A 17,684-nucleotide genomic window follows, 5' to 3' on the forward strand; every position below is an offset into this window, starting at 1 on the left:
TGCTGGCTCCCACAGCCTGGCAGGGGCCAGGACCCTGGAAAGCTTCTTGGTGTGTCGAGAGTGAGTTGTTTCCCTCAGATCTTCAGAGCTTTCATTGGCCCCTCGAGGAACCGCACCTGCGCCTCCCGCAGCCTGGGACCCGAGGAGCCTCAGGGCCCGCCCTGGGCCCTCCCCACCCTCCCTGTGTGACCTGCAGGGCCTCGCCTTCTGCACTGGGACGCGGGCCGGTGGAGCCTTGAGGGCAGCCTGGACTGGACTCTCCAAGCCCAGCCTCCTGGAGAGAAGGAGCGAGGCAGGGCAGCTGTGGCCAACATGAAGCTCACGTCCAGGCCGGTGGGGAGGACAGCGGCATGCCAGAGCCGAGTGCCCAGCCTTCCGCCCGCGATGAGGGGCTGTCCGGGCGTTCTGAGGGGACTTTGGCGTCTCCAGATGTGTCTGGGTGGGGGTCAGCGTCTGGCCTCTGGCCTCTTTGGATCTTCCTTACCTGAGACTCCTCTAGTGAAGCGGGAGTGTCAGTGGACACGAGATGGCCCCAGACTTGGCCTTGGTCAGCGTCACACTCTGCAGCAGCTCCCTGGGCCTGCCCCAGGTGACCCTCTCAGGGGCCCACAAACAGCTGTCCATGGGTGCGTCATCGGGTCCCTCCCCTGCCCTCCCAAGCCCTCCCCTTCCTCCCTCCATCCTCTGTTCATTTCCTCTGAGCTGGCAGGCGTCCTCACCCATGGCACTCTGGTCCGTGGAGACACAGATTATGGCTCCAACCCCGGCGGGGATCCCTGAGAACAGAGTAAGGGTCAACCAGGGGTTGGGTGCACACAGTGAGGTCACCCCCTTCAGGGACTGGTGTCACGCGCAGGGAGGGGCTGGGGGAGAGTCGGGCACGAGGGTGGTTTTATGTGTTGCACTGGGGTGCACTGGGGCAGCCCCCCACTTCCTCCTTCCTCCCCTCGTTAAGGAGTGCTCAGTTTTGCCCCTCTGCTGCTGGAGGCCTCACCCTCCTGCCCACTCTGGCCCAGCCTGTCCCCAGCCCTAGGGAGCCCTCAGAGCCCGTGCCACGTCCTTCCCCAGGTGGCCAGAGGAAGGGCGCCTTGGCCCTGTGTACAGAGACGCGTGTCTAGAATGATTGACTCATTTGTGGGATTAAAAAAAAAAAACAACCATAGTATGAGACCCAAGGACAGTAGGAACGAGGGCCAGGAGGAATGGTCATGGTTGGCTGCTTGCCACAAGTGGTGGTGGGGAGAGACAGCTGGGATAGAGGAGGGGCCGCCAGGACAATGATAGTTGGAAATGGTGACTGGACAAAAACTGAGTGCTGAAAGGAGGGAAAGGAACAAACATGACAACCGTTTGGTATCTGTTTTACAAACCATAATGCCAAAAGGAAAGAGGACAGAGAGAAAGAGAGACAGACAGACAGAAAGACACACACACACACACACACACACACACACACACACACACACACACACACACACACAGAAGGAAAGTGCCTGTCATTCCCAGGCAGGCTGGGAATGCGGGTGGGACAAGGGAAACTGGGGTCATTGGTGTTGGGAAATGTACACTGGTGGGTGTTGGAACATTGTATGACTGAAACGCAATAACAACTTTGTAACTGTTTATCTCAAGGTGATTCAATAATTTAAAGAAAGAGGTGCATGTCCTGTGGGGGAACAGGGCCAGGTGTGTGTGTGTGTGTGTGTGTGTGTGTGTGTGTGTGTGTGTGTGTGTGTGTGTGTGTGTGTGCGTGCGCGCGCCTGTGCATGGATTAGCTTGTACTTGATATGAGAGCCCAAAGGTACCTGATGGGGGAAAAAGACATGAGGAAGAGAGGGGGGGGGGCAACTGTTAAATCCATCCAGGAGGAACGGACTCGCCCTCTCTCCCAGCCCCCAGTGAGTGTGAGTCCATTAGAATACAACAAAGTAACCTCGCTGTTCCCTTATTACCTTCTCTGTCCCTCGCATCTTCCTGGGAGCATTCACCCTCATGGGCGGGGTCTGATTCCGTTCACTGGTGGAGCTTAGGCCTGAGCGTCCCCTCTGTGCCCCCTCCAGGTCGAGCCACTGGCCAGGGCTCTGGTCTCCAGGTTCAGAGGAAGCAGCAGGCAGAGCTGTTGAGGAGGTGGGCGGGTGGAGTGGCACAGACTGGAGAACGCTGGGCATAGTCTCAGCTGCCCGTGGGCATCCTCCTCCTTCCCTCACCACTGTGAGAGGAGATGGGACCCCTGGGCTCAGCCCTCACCCGCCCTGAGACAGGCAGCTTCAGTTAGGCCCCCAGAGAGGGGCTGCCGGGAGCATGGGGCCCAGGTAGACCTGGAGTGATACCCAGGGTTCATCATGGGGGCCAGTCCACATCATGGGAAAGGATGGGGAGAAGTCAGATTCCCAAGGAGGCAACATGGTATCTCGGGCTGGAAATTCTCAACGTCCCAGACATCATTTCATCTAACCTTGGCCTTAGACTAAGGGGTGGCAGAAAGTACAGCAGGCATTGTGCTTGTCTTGCGTGCACCAGATCCAGGTTCAGTCCTGGCATCTTACATGGTCTCGTAAGCCCGCCAGGAGTGATCCCTGAGTGCAGATCGGGATAAGCCCCGAACACCACCAGGTGTGATCCCAAACCCCAAAATAAGTGAAAATAAAATGACAAAATGATAAATGATAAAATAGGGCAGTAAAAACTAACATGTCCCCAAGACCCCACTTGGTTTGTTTATTTACTTGTTGGCATTAGGGCCACTCCTGACTATGCCCAGGGTTTACCCCTGGCTCTGTGATGCCAAGGGTTGAACCCGGGTCTGCCGTGTGTGAGGCTGTTGTCCCACCTGCTGTACTATCTCTCCAGTCCCTGACTGTGTCATTTTAGACAAGTGATTTGATTTTAGTGGAATCACTTTTTTTTTTCTTTTTCATCCTGGTCTCTTGGTGACAAGGCCTGGGTAACCTAGCATGCCAGATTACACTTTCACCAGAGGAGGAGATGCCCCCAGAGACAGGCCAGAGGGCAGTGGGACACGCCCCTGAGGAGAGGGGAGAGCCTGGAGGGACCTGGGTTTCCCCAGTCAGTTTTAACAATCCTGAAGACATTGTTCTGTATTTGTGACACTGCTGTAGGAGAGGGCCAGGACCCCTCACCTGTATCCCGTCCCCGCCTTAGTGTTCCCAGATCATGGTTCAGTTCCCCTTGTCTCAAGGTGGTTTCCACTGCGGACCGTCTCATCCCTTGTCTTCTGGTTTTGGTCTTTTTCTTCTGCCTCACTTCACTTACCACCACTTCCTTCGGTTTCCACCCAGGTTGCAACGCAGCTAAGATTTCATCTTCAGGGCCAGAACAATAGCAAAGCGGGTAGGGCGTTTGCCTTGCACGCGGCCGACCGGGGTTCGATCCTCGGCATCCCATATGGTCCCCCAAGCACCGCTAGGAGTAATTCCTGAGTGAAAAGCCAGGAGTAACCCCTGTGCATCGCTGGGTGTGACCCAAAAAGCAAATAAGTAAATAAATAAATAAAAGATTTCATCTTCACTCACAGCTGAGTGGAATTCCGTGTGTCTATATACACACTTTTTTGTTAGTTTGTCTTGGGCCACATTTGGTGGTGCTCAGGGCTTACTCCTGGCTCTGAGCTCAGGGATCACACCTGGCAGTGCTCAGGGGACCACTGGATTTCCAGGGATTGATCCTGGGTCATTGTGTCCAAGGCAGGATCCCTACCCATTGTACGATCTCTCTGGCCCCCGTACACACACTTTCTTTATCCACCTCTGTGGTTTGGGTTGTTTCCAGCTCTTGGCGCCTGAGAATTGGGCTGCACTGAGCACGGGGCATGGGTCCGTCCAGATTCATGCTTTAGGAGTCTATAAATCAAAGTTCCTTCCAGGAAAGGGCCCGGGAGATGGCAGGGCTGGGCAGAAGCATTGCTGGAGAGTCAGCGCGGGCGCATCCTTGCTGGGGAAGACCCGGCCTTCTTCAGAAGGGTTGGTGCCCTGCTGATCTCCTGCAGGGAAGGGACTCCTGGCTTGGCAGGGGGGCACTGGCTCACTCCCCAACTGGCTGAATCCCAGCGGGGACACTGTTTGGAAGGAAATGGGGAGCTGGGGAGGAGCCCTGCTTGGAAGCATGGCTCTTACGCAGGGGGCCTGGACAGAAGGGCCTCTAGGGAAGTGTGTGCCAAGCTCTTTGCAGAGGCGATTACAGCAGAGGGTGGTGGGGCCCGGGGAGGCCTTGAGCCCCTTGGGCTGCAGTGGGGTGCTGGGGAGGGGAGAGGAAAGGAAGGAGGGTGTCCGGTGGGACTCTGGCAGAGTGGGGGTCGCCAGGAGGCATTCACGCCGTTCTTTTTATTTTCTTTTGTTTTTTGGGTCACACCCGGCGATGCTCAGGGGTTACTCCTGTCTCTGCACTCAGGAATTACTCCTGGCAGTGCTCAGGGGACCATATAGGATGCTGGGAATCGAATCCGGGTCGGCCGCATGCAAGGCAAATGCCCTACCCCCTGTGCTATCGCTCCAGCCCCATCTTTATCAGAACAAGTGGCTTATTGGGAGTGGCTGGGAGTGGAGGACACTGAAGCCCTCCGCAGACAGCGCTGACCACTGTGGCTAGGAGTTCTGCTTCTCAGCGTCTCATTGACGGGAGCACTGGGCAGGAGAGTCTGGGCTGCGCGGGGACTGAGCCCCCTGCCTCCACCCCCCCACCCCAGCCCTGGAGATTCCGAGCTGTGTGGTGGGGGCAGTGCCAGCCCGCTCTGGCTTTCTCCGTGCGTCCCCTCCACTCTCGGTGACCGCTCGCACTAATGGAACTGCGGTTCTGCAGGGTAGTGCCAGCTCGGGGCGGGATGCCCCGCCAGCACCACACCTGGCCTAGAGCCTGGCCAGCAGCTGGTGGGAGCACTGGGGTGTGGGATCAGGCCTCAGCCATTGTTTCCCCCAGAAATACGCATCCCGGGGCTGCGACCTCGCCACCCGCCCCCTCTCGGGGAACATTCCTCACCCCACTCATCTCTCCAGGTTGGCTGGTCCCGGGAGCTGCTGTGGTCCTGCAGGGAGGCCTGTGAAGGGGGCCGGGCACAGCAGGGGCAGGGCGGTCAGCAGAGGTGGTCACTGCTCCCCTGTGGACCAAGCCAGCCAAAGCCCCCAGCCCCGTCAGTGCTTCTGGTGGACTGGGGGGTTGGGTATAGCTCTGCTGCGTGCCTCACCCACACACGAGCAGAATCACACCTTTGCCGGGGTGTCCTGAAGAGCAAACACTCTGCAGAGCCTCTAGTGCGAGTGTGTGGGGGCTGTGGCTGGGAGGGAGCCCTCTGCTCGAGGGAGGTCACTGGGCGCCCCCCAGGTCTGGCACTCTCCCTCAGCCCTGGGCATGGACCCCTCCTGCTGCCCAGGCTGTGCCGCCCATGCTTCTCACTTGAGGTCTGAGGCCCTTCTTGGACCTTCAGGATGCCAGGCCCTGGGCAGGCTGCCACCCCCTGATGCCTGGTTTGCAGGTTGGCAGGGAGCTTCAGGAGTGGGGCGAGTGGGGGGGGCTACCGTCCTGCCTGTGCTTCAGTGGGCGCTGAGGAGGCCAGGAAACGAGGGGGTGTCTCTGGGCTGCACCCGGGAAAGGGGCGAGACCCCACTGTGTGAGTGGGCCAGTAGCCGGCTGCTCTCGCCTTCCGGCTCCAGTCGGCCGCTGCGTGTCCACCGTCGGTGCTGTGTCTGCTCCCCTCTGCTGAGCGTGGGGCAGAGGCTGGGGGGAGCGAGAAGCGGGGGGCTGAGTCTGCTCTTAGGGCCTTGGTATCCGGGCCCCCAAGTCTAGGGCAGAGCTGAATGTTGACTTCCCCTGCTTCCTCACCTCAGGGCGAGCAGGGCCTGAGGGGCAGTGTCTCTGGTCCAGCAAGGCTGCAGGAGGCGGGGCGGGATCGTGTGCCCACTTGCAACCCTAGGGGCCTGGAGATCAGTGTGAACCGGCCCTTGCTCCCCCCTCACCCCAGGGGGGCCCGAGTGGAGACCCCTGCAGCGGGCAGGAGGGGTGGTCTGGTGGACGGGAAGGTTCAGGGATGTGGGAGCACCCTGGGGCCATGCTGGGCAGGGCAGCCAGGCAATGGCCAGGGAGAGCTGTGGGGGGCATGAGGTGTGAGGACAGCTGAGAGGCGATGCCACGTAGCTCGGCGGGGGCTTCCAGGCCCCTGGGCCCCCTGCTCAGCAGCTTGCCTTCCAGAGGCACCACCCAGCTGCCTGTGGGAGCATGTGGCTGGGCTGCATCTGGGCCCCTTTCCCAGGGCCCCTGCGTGTACCTGGACCCACAACCTGGCAGGCACTGATGGTGTCTCTCAATATCCCCGTCCCTCCCGAGGCCGACCCCCTTCTCCCCTGCTCTGGGGCTAGCCCGGCAGCGCTGCCCACAGTGCCCCCTGGGAAGCACGGGAGGAGGGTACACTGTCCGGCCCTCCTGCTGTCGACAGGCCAAGAGTTCCCATCAGTTAAACAGGCGCTAGTGCCAGCTTGTCAGAAGAGCAGCTGGCAGCGGGGACTGGTCATGTGCTTCCCGCGTCCTTCCATATCCTCCCACGAAGTGAACTCCCTGCGCTCCCGGGCCGGGCTTGGCCACGCGCTTGGCCGGCACAGGGTGTGGCTGGGGTTGGTCTGAACTGCTGTCCAGTGGCTTGGGGTGCAGGGCGTCCTGGGTGTGGCGTGCAGGGGAGCCACGCGAGGGTGGGATGCGCAGGGCAGGGGTCCTGCTTGCTGAGCTGGGGTTGGGGTGGAGGGCAGCCCACACTCACGGCCGGCCGGAGCCAGTGATGCCACTAGGAGCTGGAGCAGAGGCGGGCACCTGTTTGAGACGACTCGGCAGGAGGATAGAAAGAGGGAGAGAGGGAGAGAGAGAGGGAGAGAGGGGGAGAGAGAGGGAAAGAGAGAGGGGGTGAGGGAAGGGAGAAAGAGAGAGGGAGAGAGAGGAAAAGAGAGCGAGGGAGAGAGAGGGTGGGGGAGGGAGAAAAAGAGAGGGAAAGAGGGGGAGGGAGAGAGGGGGGAAGGGAGAGAAAGAGGGAGAGAGGAAGAGAGAGGGGGAGAGAAAGAGGGAGAGAGAGGAAGAGAGGGGAGAGAGAGAGGGGGAGAGAGAAAGAGAGAGGAGAGGGAGAGATCGTGTGTGTGTGCGTGTGCATGCGTGTGTGTGAGCTATGAGATCTCACAGGATATGTGATCAGATCCTAGGTGGACGTCATGCCTTGGAGACCTCCTTCTTTCAACGTTTTGATTTCACAGCGCAAACACTGGGGAAACTACAGAGTCCTGCCCCCAATCCCAGGGTCCCAGGGTTTCTGGTGCTGGTTGGGTTGTGGTCATGTGTGCATGCATTTGTGTATTTGTGCTTATACACATGTGGAGTGTCTGCACACATGGTGATTATGTACGTCTTTGGCCAGCCAAGCTGGCCTCCCCACATCACTCAGCTCCTGCCCTAGGTGTAGAAGGTGTCACAGCATCGAACAATCCAGCACTCGGGTGGTCCCTGATTCTCCAAGAAGCACTGATGCCACGTACAGTCACATTCTCGTTCCTTGGGATACTCTCATGTTGGCCGGGATGGTGATAATCACAGAAAGACTAGTCCTTGTTTGTTTGGGGCATCTGAGAGACATGATTTATTCCCAATCTGAAGGTCATGCTTCTAGGGCTGGAGAGATAGCACAGCAGGCAGGGAGTTTGTTTGCACGCAGCTGACCCGGGTTCGATCCCCAGCATCCCATATAATTCCCTGTACACCACCAGGAATAATTTCTGAGTGCAGAGCCAGGAGTAATCCTTACGCATCACCACGTGTGGTTCCCCAAAACAAAAAAATAAATTAAAACAGTCATGCTTCTTATTCGCCGTTCACTTTTAACAGAATTTTAGACTTATAACAAGGTGCAAGGATAGTACCAAGTTGCAAGAATAGTGGGAAGAGTTTCAGAAGCTTGACTTTTCACTGCTCTTGAATTTGTAGCCTTCTGTGAGGCTGGTGTCTGTGCTCTTCTGCACCTTCACGGAAGACTAGCTGTGAGAGGCCAGAAACCTCCCTAGGCTCACACAGGAAGTACCCAGCCAGGCAGGATTAAGTCCAGGTCCTGCTGTGTGCATGTGTGAGCTGACAGATGTGGCTGCACTGGGGTCCTGCTCCCTCAGCCCAGAGAACTCCCTTTCTTGTGCTGCAGGTCTGCTAGCAGCTTGTCTCAGCATTTTGTGTCTTCATTTCAGCTTCCTTTTTATTTTTTAGGTTTTGGGGTCACACCCAGTGATGTTCAGGGCTTGATCACACCCAGTGATGTTCAGCCTGAGTCCATGGCTCTGCACTCAGGAATCACTCCTGACAGTGTTCTGGGGACCATATGGGATGCTGGGGATTAAACCCAGGTCAGCCACGTGCAAGGCAAACGTCTTACCCACTGTGATATCTTTCCAGCCCCATTTCAGATTCATTTTTAAGACTTTTTGCTGGGTATTGAATTCTGTTGACAGTCTTTTTCTTTTAGTGCTTCATCAGCCTTACTGCATTTTCATCTAGCTTGTATGTTTTTTTTTTTAACAAGGTAACATTTTTTTCCATGTTTTTTAGGTCTGTAATTCAGCATTGTTATTTTTATTATCACTATTATTGGGTTTTGGAAGCTTATCTGATGGTGCTTAGGGACTGCTCCTGGCTCAGTGCTCTGTGTCATTCCTCCTGTTATCTTTATTCAACAGAGATTAAACAATATTTAAATACTTCATAAAAACACATCTTGGCCATGTAGTGACTATTTCCTATTTTCTATTTATTCTTCTGTTGAGTAGAAATTTATTTCCAGCTGGTGTCATTTCACTGTCTCCTGAAAGACTTCCTGAAACTTTTCTAATCATGAGAGACTGTGCTGCTGAATCCTTCTCCTTTGGTACACCTATTTCTTTCATCTTCGTTTTTGAAAACATTGTCTGGGGATGGAGCCTGGACCCAACCCAGGTTCTGTCCCCAGAACCACAAGTGGCCCTCCAGGCACTGCCTCCCTGAGCACAGAGCCAGGAGTAAGCCCAGAGCACCACTGGGTATGGTCAAAGACAAAACAAAAACTGTAACAAGAAAGATTATTGTACAGTATGTACCTAAGTCAGAGTTCTAGAATTCTTATTGATAGGTATTTTTATAGGTTCTTTCCACATAAAGCCTGCTTTGTTCCGGAGGAGAAATCACTGTTCTCTTGGTCTTTATTTCCCTGTGTTTAATATGCTCCCTTTCCCTGCATCTTTCATGAGTTTTCTCTTAGCTCCAATCGTGTGCAAATTTGACTACTGTGTGCCCTGGCACTGTTCCTTCATATGTCCTTGGCTTGGGTTTTGTTGAACTTATTGGATCTGTGGATTTATAGTTTTCCTCAAATTGGAAATATTTTTGGAGATTGTTTCTCCAGGTGTATTTTCCTGTCTTGACTTTCCCAACTGGGTCCTCCAGGACTCCGGGTACGTGTTCGTTTGGCTCCGTGACACAGTCTCACTCTTTCCTGCTGCTGATCCTTTGCCTGTATTGATTCTTTTTAGATCTCACCTGTCTTCAAATTCCTTGATCTTTTTGTCAGCCATCAATCTGGGATTAATTTGTTAATCCCACACAGTATTTTTTCATCTCACACATGCTAGCTTTTGATTTGAATCTTTCTTTTATGACTGACTTTTTGAACGTATAAAATGACTATTGCCTTGGCTAATTCTAATAATCCCTGTCAGTCTGAAGTCAATTCTGATTGATTTTTATTCTCATTAGTGATTGATTTATGCATGTATTGAGTTATTTGCCTTTTTAGTGAGTTTCTCCTTGTTCTCTGTTGGAAGTGTTTTGTAGACACATCTTAAATTGCCGGTTTGGGTCCAGGCTGCAGTAAAATATCATAATAAAGTGGTCACACAAATTTTTGTTGTTATTGATTTCTGGTGCTTATAAATTTATGTTTATTGGGGATGGAGCAATAGTACAGTTGTTGGAGCATTTGCCTTTACATGTACAGGCTGACCTGGGTTCAATCCCTAGCATATGGTCCCCTGATTCCACCAGGAGTAACCCCTAAGAACTGCCCAATGTGGCCCCCCCCAAACAACAACAAATGTATGCTTACAATGTATTATGGGTCTATTAAGTGTGCAACAGCATTATGTTTCTAAAACGTCCTTATCTTAATTAAGTGTGCAAAAAATAAATTAAAAATTTAAAATACTTAATTACTAAAAAGAGGCTAATTGTCATCTAAACTTGGTGAGGCGTAATCTGTTTGCTTGTGAAAGTGCAGTGCGTGCAGTGGAGCAGAGCATGGTACACGGGGCTGGCTGTGCACAGAGTGATTGCTCGAGGAGTCCAATTCCCCAGTCCCCACGGCTCTCTTCCTGTCCTTTGCTCCATTCCAGTGACTCTTCCCTACATACCTTTGCAGGCCTTGGGAATTCTCCCTCCCTCCCTCCCTCCCGTGGTCCTGCAGCTGCCTCCTTTCCTCTGGTCTCTCATTTCCATCTCAATTTGGGGAGTCCTCCAGGTTTACCCTTCCTATGCTGCAACCTGCCTTTTTCTCAAGGCAAGAATTTGGGGCGGGGGCCAAAGAGGTAGTGCAGTGGGTAGAGTGCTTGCCTTGCACACAGTCAACCTGGGTCCAATCCCCGGCATCCCATATGGTCCGATGAGCACCCCCAGGAGTAATTTCTGAATGCAGTCAGATGTAACCCCTGAGCATCGCCACCCAAAAACAAACATACAAAAGGATTTGGGGGCAGTCGTGAGGTTCATCTCATCTGTGTAGTGTTTCTCAGGGTTATTGTCCTTCCTCACATGTCAGTCCAAGGTTTCAGCAGTCTTGCTTCACGTGCATTGTCTCACTTTGGGTGGTCTCAGATGAGAGAATGGTCCCCGTTACTCCATCTTGACCAGAATTTAGGGTTTAATCTTGTGTTTGTTGGAGCCATTGGGCTGGGCCCCCGACTGGGACCCGTGACTTGAGCCAGCGCGGCGTCCTTCGGCAATGTTCAGCCAGTTGATTACATGTCTGTGGGAATGTGCTGTGTGTCCTGCACACAGACTCGTAAGCAGCCTCTAGCTGCCCAACTCAAAAAGCTCAGCATTAGCAGCAGGGCTGGTTTCATCTGAAGAATATCACTAAGCCCCGAGGTTGGTCTAGTGTTCCTTTTTTTCTGGCTCGGACGACCAGGGAGTTCTTAGGCTGTTTCTTAGTCTAACCCCAGTGGCCAATGGAGAGGTAGAGGCACCTCTGTGAACACGTCCCACGCCCACGCCAGCCTCCTCTTTCCTGCCTATCCCTTAGCTCGTAGCTCTCGGAATTCTTAGAAGCAAACAAGGGAAGCCTCAGTTTGCCCCTAAGCTGCATCCCCACACAGTGTGAGTGTGTGTCAGTGTGAACTGCTGTGCACTCCCATACTATGTGTGTATGTGTGGTGTGTGTGCGTGTGTGGGGGAGGTGCGTGTTTGTGTGTGGTGTGTGTGTTTGTGGTGTGTGTGCGTGTGTGTGCATGTGTGTGGTGTTTGTGTGTGTGCATGCATGTGTGCATGCATGTGTGTGTGGTGTGTATGTGGTGTCTGTGCGGTGTTTGTGGTGTGCGTGCGTGCGTGTGTGGTGTGTGTGTTTGTGGTGGGTGTGTGTGTGCATGTGTGTGGTGTTTGTGTATGCATGCATGTGTACATGCATGTATGTGTGTGTGGTGTGTGTAGTATGTGTGTGGTGTGTGCTTGTGTGTGTGGTGTGCGTGGTGTGTGTGTAGTATGTACATGTGTGTGGTATGTGTGTGTGTGGTGTGTGTGTGCGCATGCATAAGTGTGTGTGCGTGCACGTAAGTGTGTGTGCGTGCATGAGTGCTTGCGCACATGTGCACCGGTGTGTGTGTGTGTGTGTGTGTGTGTGTGTAAGAAATGAGGATTACCCAGGGCTGGGTCTGGGGGTGACGTTGCGCCCGCGCTGGCTGCCGGCTAGGGCTGGCACTGAAACCCACGTAGGTTTCAGGAGCAGCTGAGGGCGATGGGAGAAGCCCCGATCTGGTGCTCACCCAGATGGCGGGGGAGAAGGGTCTGGGCGTGTCCACTCTCAGCGCGGGCATCAACAGGGCCAGGGAGTCTGAAATAGTGTAAGAGCCGGGTGGCCACTGGATCCTGATACTGCTTTGAACCGGTTTTCACATCTTAGGGGTTCCTTTGAGGGGAGACCAAGGAGGGAGGGACTCACCCCGGCAGCCCTGGCACCCAGCAGGCACAGGCCAGATGGCACAGCCCCTGCCAGCCGTGCCCTGCCCGGCCTCCGCCCCTCACCGCCCACCTGAGCAGAAGGTGCTTCCTTGGGGTCTCAGGCCTCCAGGCTGGGGTGGGGGTGGGATGACATGAGCGAACATCAGCGAGGCTGAGACCAGGGGTGTGGGGGGGGGGGAGGGGGAGGTCGTCTCCATCTGCACCCCTGTTGGCCCTCTCATTGGCTGGATTTCTGGCTGGAAGCTGTCAGTAGCCTGAAGGCCCTGGGGTGGCCCCTGTGGCAGGGACCCTTTCACTGCACCCTGGGTGGAGCTGGGAGCAGGGGCGCATCTCCTCACTCTGCTTCCTTCCCCACCCTGCTCACCCCTTCCACACTCAGGCCTGCTCCCTCCCTGTTTGGGGCCTGCTCAAGGACCCCCGCACACCCACCCCAAACCTGCGGGCTAACGTTTCTGAGGAATGAGCCGAACTCGACTCCCAGATCCACAGTGAGTGGACACGGCGGGCAGCCCAGACCGGAACCAAGGCTCCGGCTTCCCAGTCGGGCTAGTGCCCGCCGCCAGCGCCCCCTTCAGGGCAGCTGCAGGCTGAGCCGTCCCTGCAGGACCAGGGGCCCTCCTGCCTGGTGTCTCAGCATCCCCCCCTGGTCTCCACTGCTGCCCCCCTGGAGTTCTGGGCCTCCTTCCTGGCCCTCGCTAGGCTCTGGGGCGCGGCTGGCTCCCTTCCTACCCAGCGCTCAGGCCGCCCCCGCCTCCCGGCCCTGGCACTCTGTGTAGAGCACACTGGGCTGGCATGACGGGGGACACTGAGGTCGCCCCACTGCCCTCTGCGCTGGAGGAGGAGAGGAGTCTTGGAGTGGACGTGGACCCTGGGAAGCTGAGGGTGTGGGCTGGGTGGGGCGATCTGCAGCACCCTAAAGGCTGGACCCCGGTACTGGGGGAGGGGACACTGGACAGAGCCGCCAGCCCCAGCAGAACCCCTGGCTCAGGGCTGCCCCAGCGGCCACCTGCGCTCCTGGTACTTGCCTCACTGCGTCCTGCTGTGGGACGCTCTGGAACGGACGCAGGAGTCAGTCAGACATCTGGCCCCTCCCCGGGCCCCAGAGCAGCTGGTCTGCAGGGCCCCCCCTCTTCCCGCCCTTCCCCTGCAGAGGGCCACAGTCCCCACCCTGACACACAGGGCCCACGGGCCTTGCAGGCTGCTAGGAGTGGGGAGAGGTGGCACCCCTCGGCTCCAGACTCACGCTAGGGGGCGGGGGGCTAGCCAAGGGCTGCAGGGCTGCGGTCAGATGTGGTCGGTGTCCCCCAGGGCGGCGAAGGACAGGCCTGCAGCTGCACCTCCAGCCCCTCCTTCCCTGTGTGTCCGCCCTCCGCCCTCCGTGGGGCCGGCAGAGCTGCTGGCCCAGGGAATTCGCACTTAATTAAAGCAGCAGCAGCGGAGCTGTGCACATTTCTGTGTTCCTTAATTACTGCGGGCTCTTCGGGGGCGGTGTGGAATGGGATCTTTCGCGGCTGCTCCTGGCTGTGAGAGGCGGCCCAGCCGTCCTGTCCTGCCGGCTCAGGTAGTAAGAGCTAACTCAGCCGGGCTGGGGCTCCCCTCCCCCACCCCCCGCCCAGCTTCCCAGTTTGCAGGGAGGAAGGGACTGCATGCCCTGTTTGGGGGCAACAGGGATCCGAAGGGTTTACTTGAAGTCTCCTCCCGCCTCTCCGGCCTGTGCCAGGCTGGCATCCTGCAGGGGGGAGGGGAGGCGAGGGTGTGTGCACACGGCAGCAGGGCAGGGGGCGGGGTGCCCTTGTGGAGCCTGGGTGAGCCAGAATGCTGCCCCTCCCCCAAAGGCCTGGCCTCCCTGCCAGCCAGGGCAGGGCCACGCCCCCTGCAGGCAGATCCTTCCCACATCTCTGACCGGGACCAGGGCTGGGGTGTGTGTGTGGCGGGGGGGTGTCAGCATCCCTCCAGGGAGCAGATATCCCTCCAACCTCGATGCGCCCTTCTTGGCTTTCCCAGCCACAGTTCTGCTCCCGTCCCAGTCACTGCCTCCTTCTCCCAGCCACTGCCTCCTTCACCCAGTCACTGCCTCCTTCTCCCAGTCACTGCCTCCTTCACCTGTCACTGCCTCCTTCTCCCAGCCATGCCTCCTTCACCTGTCACTGCCTCCTTCTCCCAGCCATGCCTCCTTCACCCAGTCACTGCCTCCTTCTCCCAGTCACTGCTTCCTCCACCCTGTCACTGCCTCCTTCACCCTGTCACTGCCTCCTTCTCCCAGTCACTGCCTCCTTCTCCCAGCCATGCCTCCTTCTCCCAGTCACTGCCTCCTTCACCCAGTCACTGCCTCCTTCTCCCAGTCACTGCCTCCTTCTCCCAGTCACTGCCTCCTTCTCCCAGTCACTGCCTCCTTCTCCCAGCCATGCCTCCTTCTCCCAGTCACTGCCTCCTTCTCCCAGCCATGCCTCCTTCTCCCAGCCATGCCTCCTTCTCCCAGCCACTGCCTCCTCCTCCCAGTCACTGCCTCCTCCTCCCAGTCACTGCCTCCTTCTCCCAGCCACTGCCTCCTTCTCCCAGCCACTGCCTCCTCCTCCCAGTCACTGCCTCCTTCTCCCAGCCATGCCTCCTCCTCCCAGTCACTGCCTCCTCCTCCCAGCCATGCCTCCTTCACCCTGTCACTGCCTCCTTCTCCCAGTCACTGCCTCCTTCTCCCAGTCACTGCCTCCTGGTGCTCCTGCCTCCGTGTCGGAATCTAACTCCTGCCGTTTGACATCTTTGTTGTCATCGTACCCATTTTTAAGTGGGGAACTGAGGTCCTGAGGGATGGCGACAGCCCCCAGTGACGGCCTAGCAGGTGCCCCTGCTGGACTGTAAGGCACAGTCCCGGGCCAGGGGCGGGGCGCTCTCTCTGAGCTGCCCGTCTCTGCCCGAGATGCTCACCCCTGCCTGGTACACCTTAGCTTCTTAAACTGGGGGGTCACAGCCCTGAATGTGGGGGCCGTGAGAACTCTGGCAAGAGTGAAAAGTTCCTTCTGCCGATGATGCAGCAACCAGAAGTGAATTCAGACTCAGCCACGCCTGCACCCCAGGTGGATCTTGCGGTCAGGATGCATCTCTCGGGGAGCTCGAGTGGGGAGTATGGCAGGAGCTGTGTGCTCCGTGACTCTGTAGGGGAGGGATGTCTCCCAGAGGACCCGCGTGGGGTGGCCTTGCCCCTCGGGCCAGGGGTCAGACTCCCTGCGCACAGCCGTGCTTCCTGTCCAAGAGTCGGCCAGAGGCCTCGTGTCCAGCTTGGCCTGCTGACGTTCTGCAGGCTGTGTAGGCAGACAGGTCACTGAGCTAGGCTTCGTGGGGGCGGTCCTGTGGGATCAGGCAGTGTAGACAGGCTCTCTGCATGGGACCTGACTGGACAAACGTTCCTTTATCGCCCTCTGCTCCTTCCAGATGCTAGGAGCGCAGCCCGGGGCATTTCTGCCACTGCCAGGCCCCAGGGGTCCCGCCCAGGGTTCTAGTAGAAGCTGCTCCTGCCCACCAGAAAGGCAGCATCCCCGTGCAGTGGGTTCCAAGCTTCCCGGTTCCTCTTAGCTCTGCTGGTGGTTCTCGGTTGGGGTGTTCCGGCCCCTCAGGGGGCGTTTGCACATGTAGGGGAGGGCCCGTGGCGGGGAGTCCTGCTGCTGTTTCCCCGGAGCTTGCAGGACCTGGCCAGGAGGGCAGGCGAGTCTCGGCCCTTCTGCTCTCACTCCTCAGCCGTGGCTCGTGCCTCTGGAAAGACCGGCGTTTGCGTGGTGGGACTCACAGGGCGCCTTGGTGCCGGCTAGACCCGCGTGCCTCCTGGGGGGCGCTGGGCCCCCTCCCCTGGCTCTGCCTCCCACTCTGTTTCTGCAGCCCGGCCTCCTTGCCGTCTGCTCCCTGCCCTCTTCCTGAGTGATGTGTTTGCGGTGCTTCACCCGTGTGCCATGCTGAACCTTCTTTCTCTTTGCTTTGCAGTTGGGAAGACCTCTCTGATCACACGGTTCATGTACGACAGCTTTGACAACACATACCAGGTGAGAGGCCGGGCCGGGTCTGCTGCCCTGAGGGCTCCTTCGGGCACGGTGCCAGGGGTGGGCAGACCCCAGGAGCCAGGCCTTCCCTTTCCTGAGAAAAAGCTGCCATCCTGCCCTGGGCCCTGGGCCCTGCTGAAAAGCCAAACCTCAGGGAAGGAAACGTTTTCCAGAGGGAAAGCCTTAGAAAAAGAGGATTCACAGCAGCCTGTTTCCTTGTTCCCAGGGGAGGTCTAAACAATCACAGTTGACCTTGCACATGAAACTACTTAGATGCAAATCTGCTTGTAAACAGAGTACATAAACTTATGGCACTGATGAAAAACAGCAATTGAAAAAAAATTTTTTTCTTAATAGCATATTCTTTTCTCTAGCTTACTTTGTTGGACTGGAGTGATAGCACAGCGGGTAGGGTTTTTGCCTTGCACACGGCTGACCCGGGTTCGATTCCTCTGTCCCTCTCGGAGAGCCCAGCAAGCTACCGAGAGTATCCCACCCGCATGGCAGAGCCTGGCAAGCTCCCTGTGGCATATTCGATATGCCAAAAACAGTAACAACAAGACTCACAATGGAGACGTTACTGCTCAAGCAAATCACTGAACAACGGGACGACAGTGCTCCAGTGCTAAGCTTACTTTGTTGTAAAGATGTGGAATATAAAACACACCAGAGTGTGTGGGAACTGTTTCCCTGAAGGCTTCTTGTGCGTCACAGGCTATTGGTAGTAAAGTTTGGGGACGTCAGTGTTCTCTGTGGGTGTTTTAACTGTATGAGCGTCCGCATTCCCCATCCCTGACTGTTCCAGGGTCAGTGTTTGATTTCATGGGGCGTCACTTGGAGGAAGATGGGTGAGATACAGAACTGTGAGAGATAATGCAGCAGAGAACTTGCCCCTGGAGGCTGGGGTTGTTTGCATGAACATGCATGCACACACAGAGATGTACATATGCATACACACATGGACACACAGGTATGGATACAGACAAGCACACACGTGCATGGGCACAGACACATGCATGCACACATACACAGTTTTTGCACACATTCAGTGTGCACACAGACCTAGGTACATGCACACAGACAAGGTACGTGTCTGCACACTCGCACATGTGTATACACACAGTTGCAGAGACACTTCCTCTCCTGCCCTCACAGCTGGAACTGGCTTCCACTGCTCTGTGTGAACAGGAGGCTGGACAGGGAAACCTCTCTCTGGCCCTTGAGGGTAGTCTAGGGTCAACTGGTGACCTGGATGTGGTTCCAGAAGACCTGGAATCGTGGGGGTGGGGGAGTGACATTCTACCCTCCTGGCACCTCTCGTGGTTGGAAGGGTTGAATTAAGAGAGTGAATTTGTCCTGCTGTTAGAAGTACTCCCCAAAGGCACCAAACTTAACCATTCCTACTGCTCCTGGGGAAAAAATATGCTATTGTTT

The 17,684-nt window shown here is 56.5% G+C and overlaps 1 protein-coding gene across 1 annotated transcript in view; it reads left to right on the forward strand.

The window, feature by feature from the left end:
* Positions 1 to 17,684, forward strand: part of RAB6B (RAB6B, member RAS oncogene family) — a 45,636-nt gene that overhangs the window by 2,080 nt on the left and 25,872 nt on the right. The window contains exon 2 of the mRNA XM_055126257.1: positions 16,195 to 16,253. Coding sequence (XP_054982232.1) covers positions 16,195 to 16,253 — 59 coding nt within the window. The remainder of the gene's footprint in view (positions 1 to 16,194; positions 16,254 to 17,684) is intronic.

This window comes from Sorex araneus, chromosome 2, assembly GCF_027595985.1.
Source record: "Sorex araneus isolate mSorAra2 chromosome 2, mSorAra2.pri, whole genome shotgun sequence".
In the NCBI taxonomy this organism is placed as follows: Eukaryota; Metazoa; Chordata; class Mammalia; order Eulipotyphla; family Soricidae; genus Sorex; species Sorex araneus.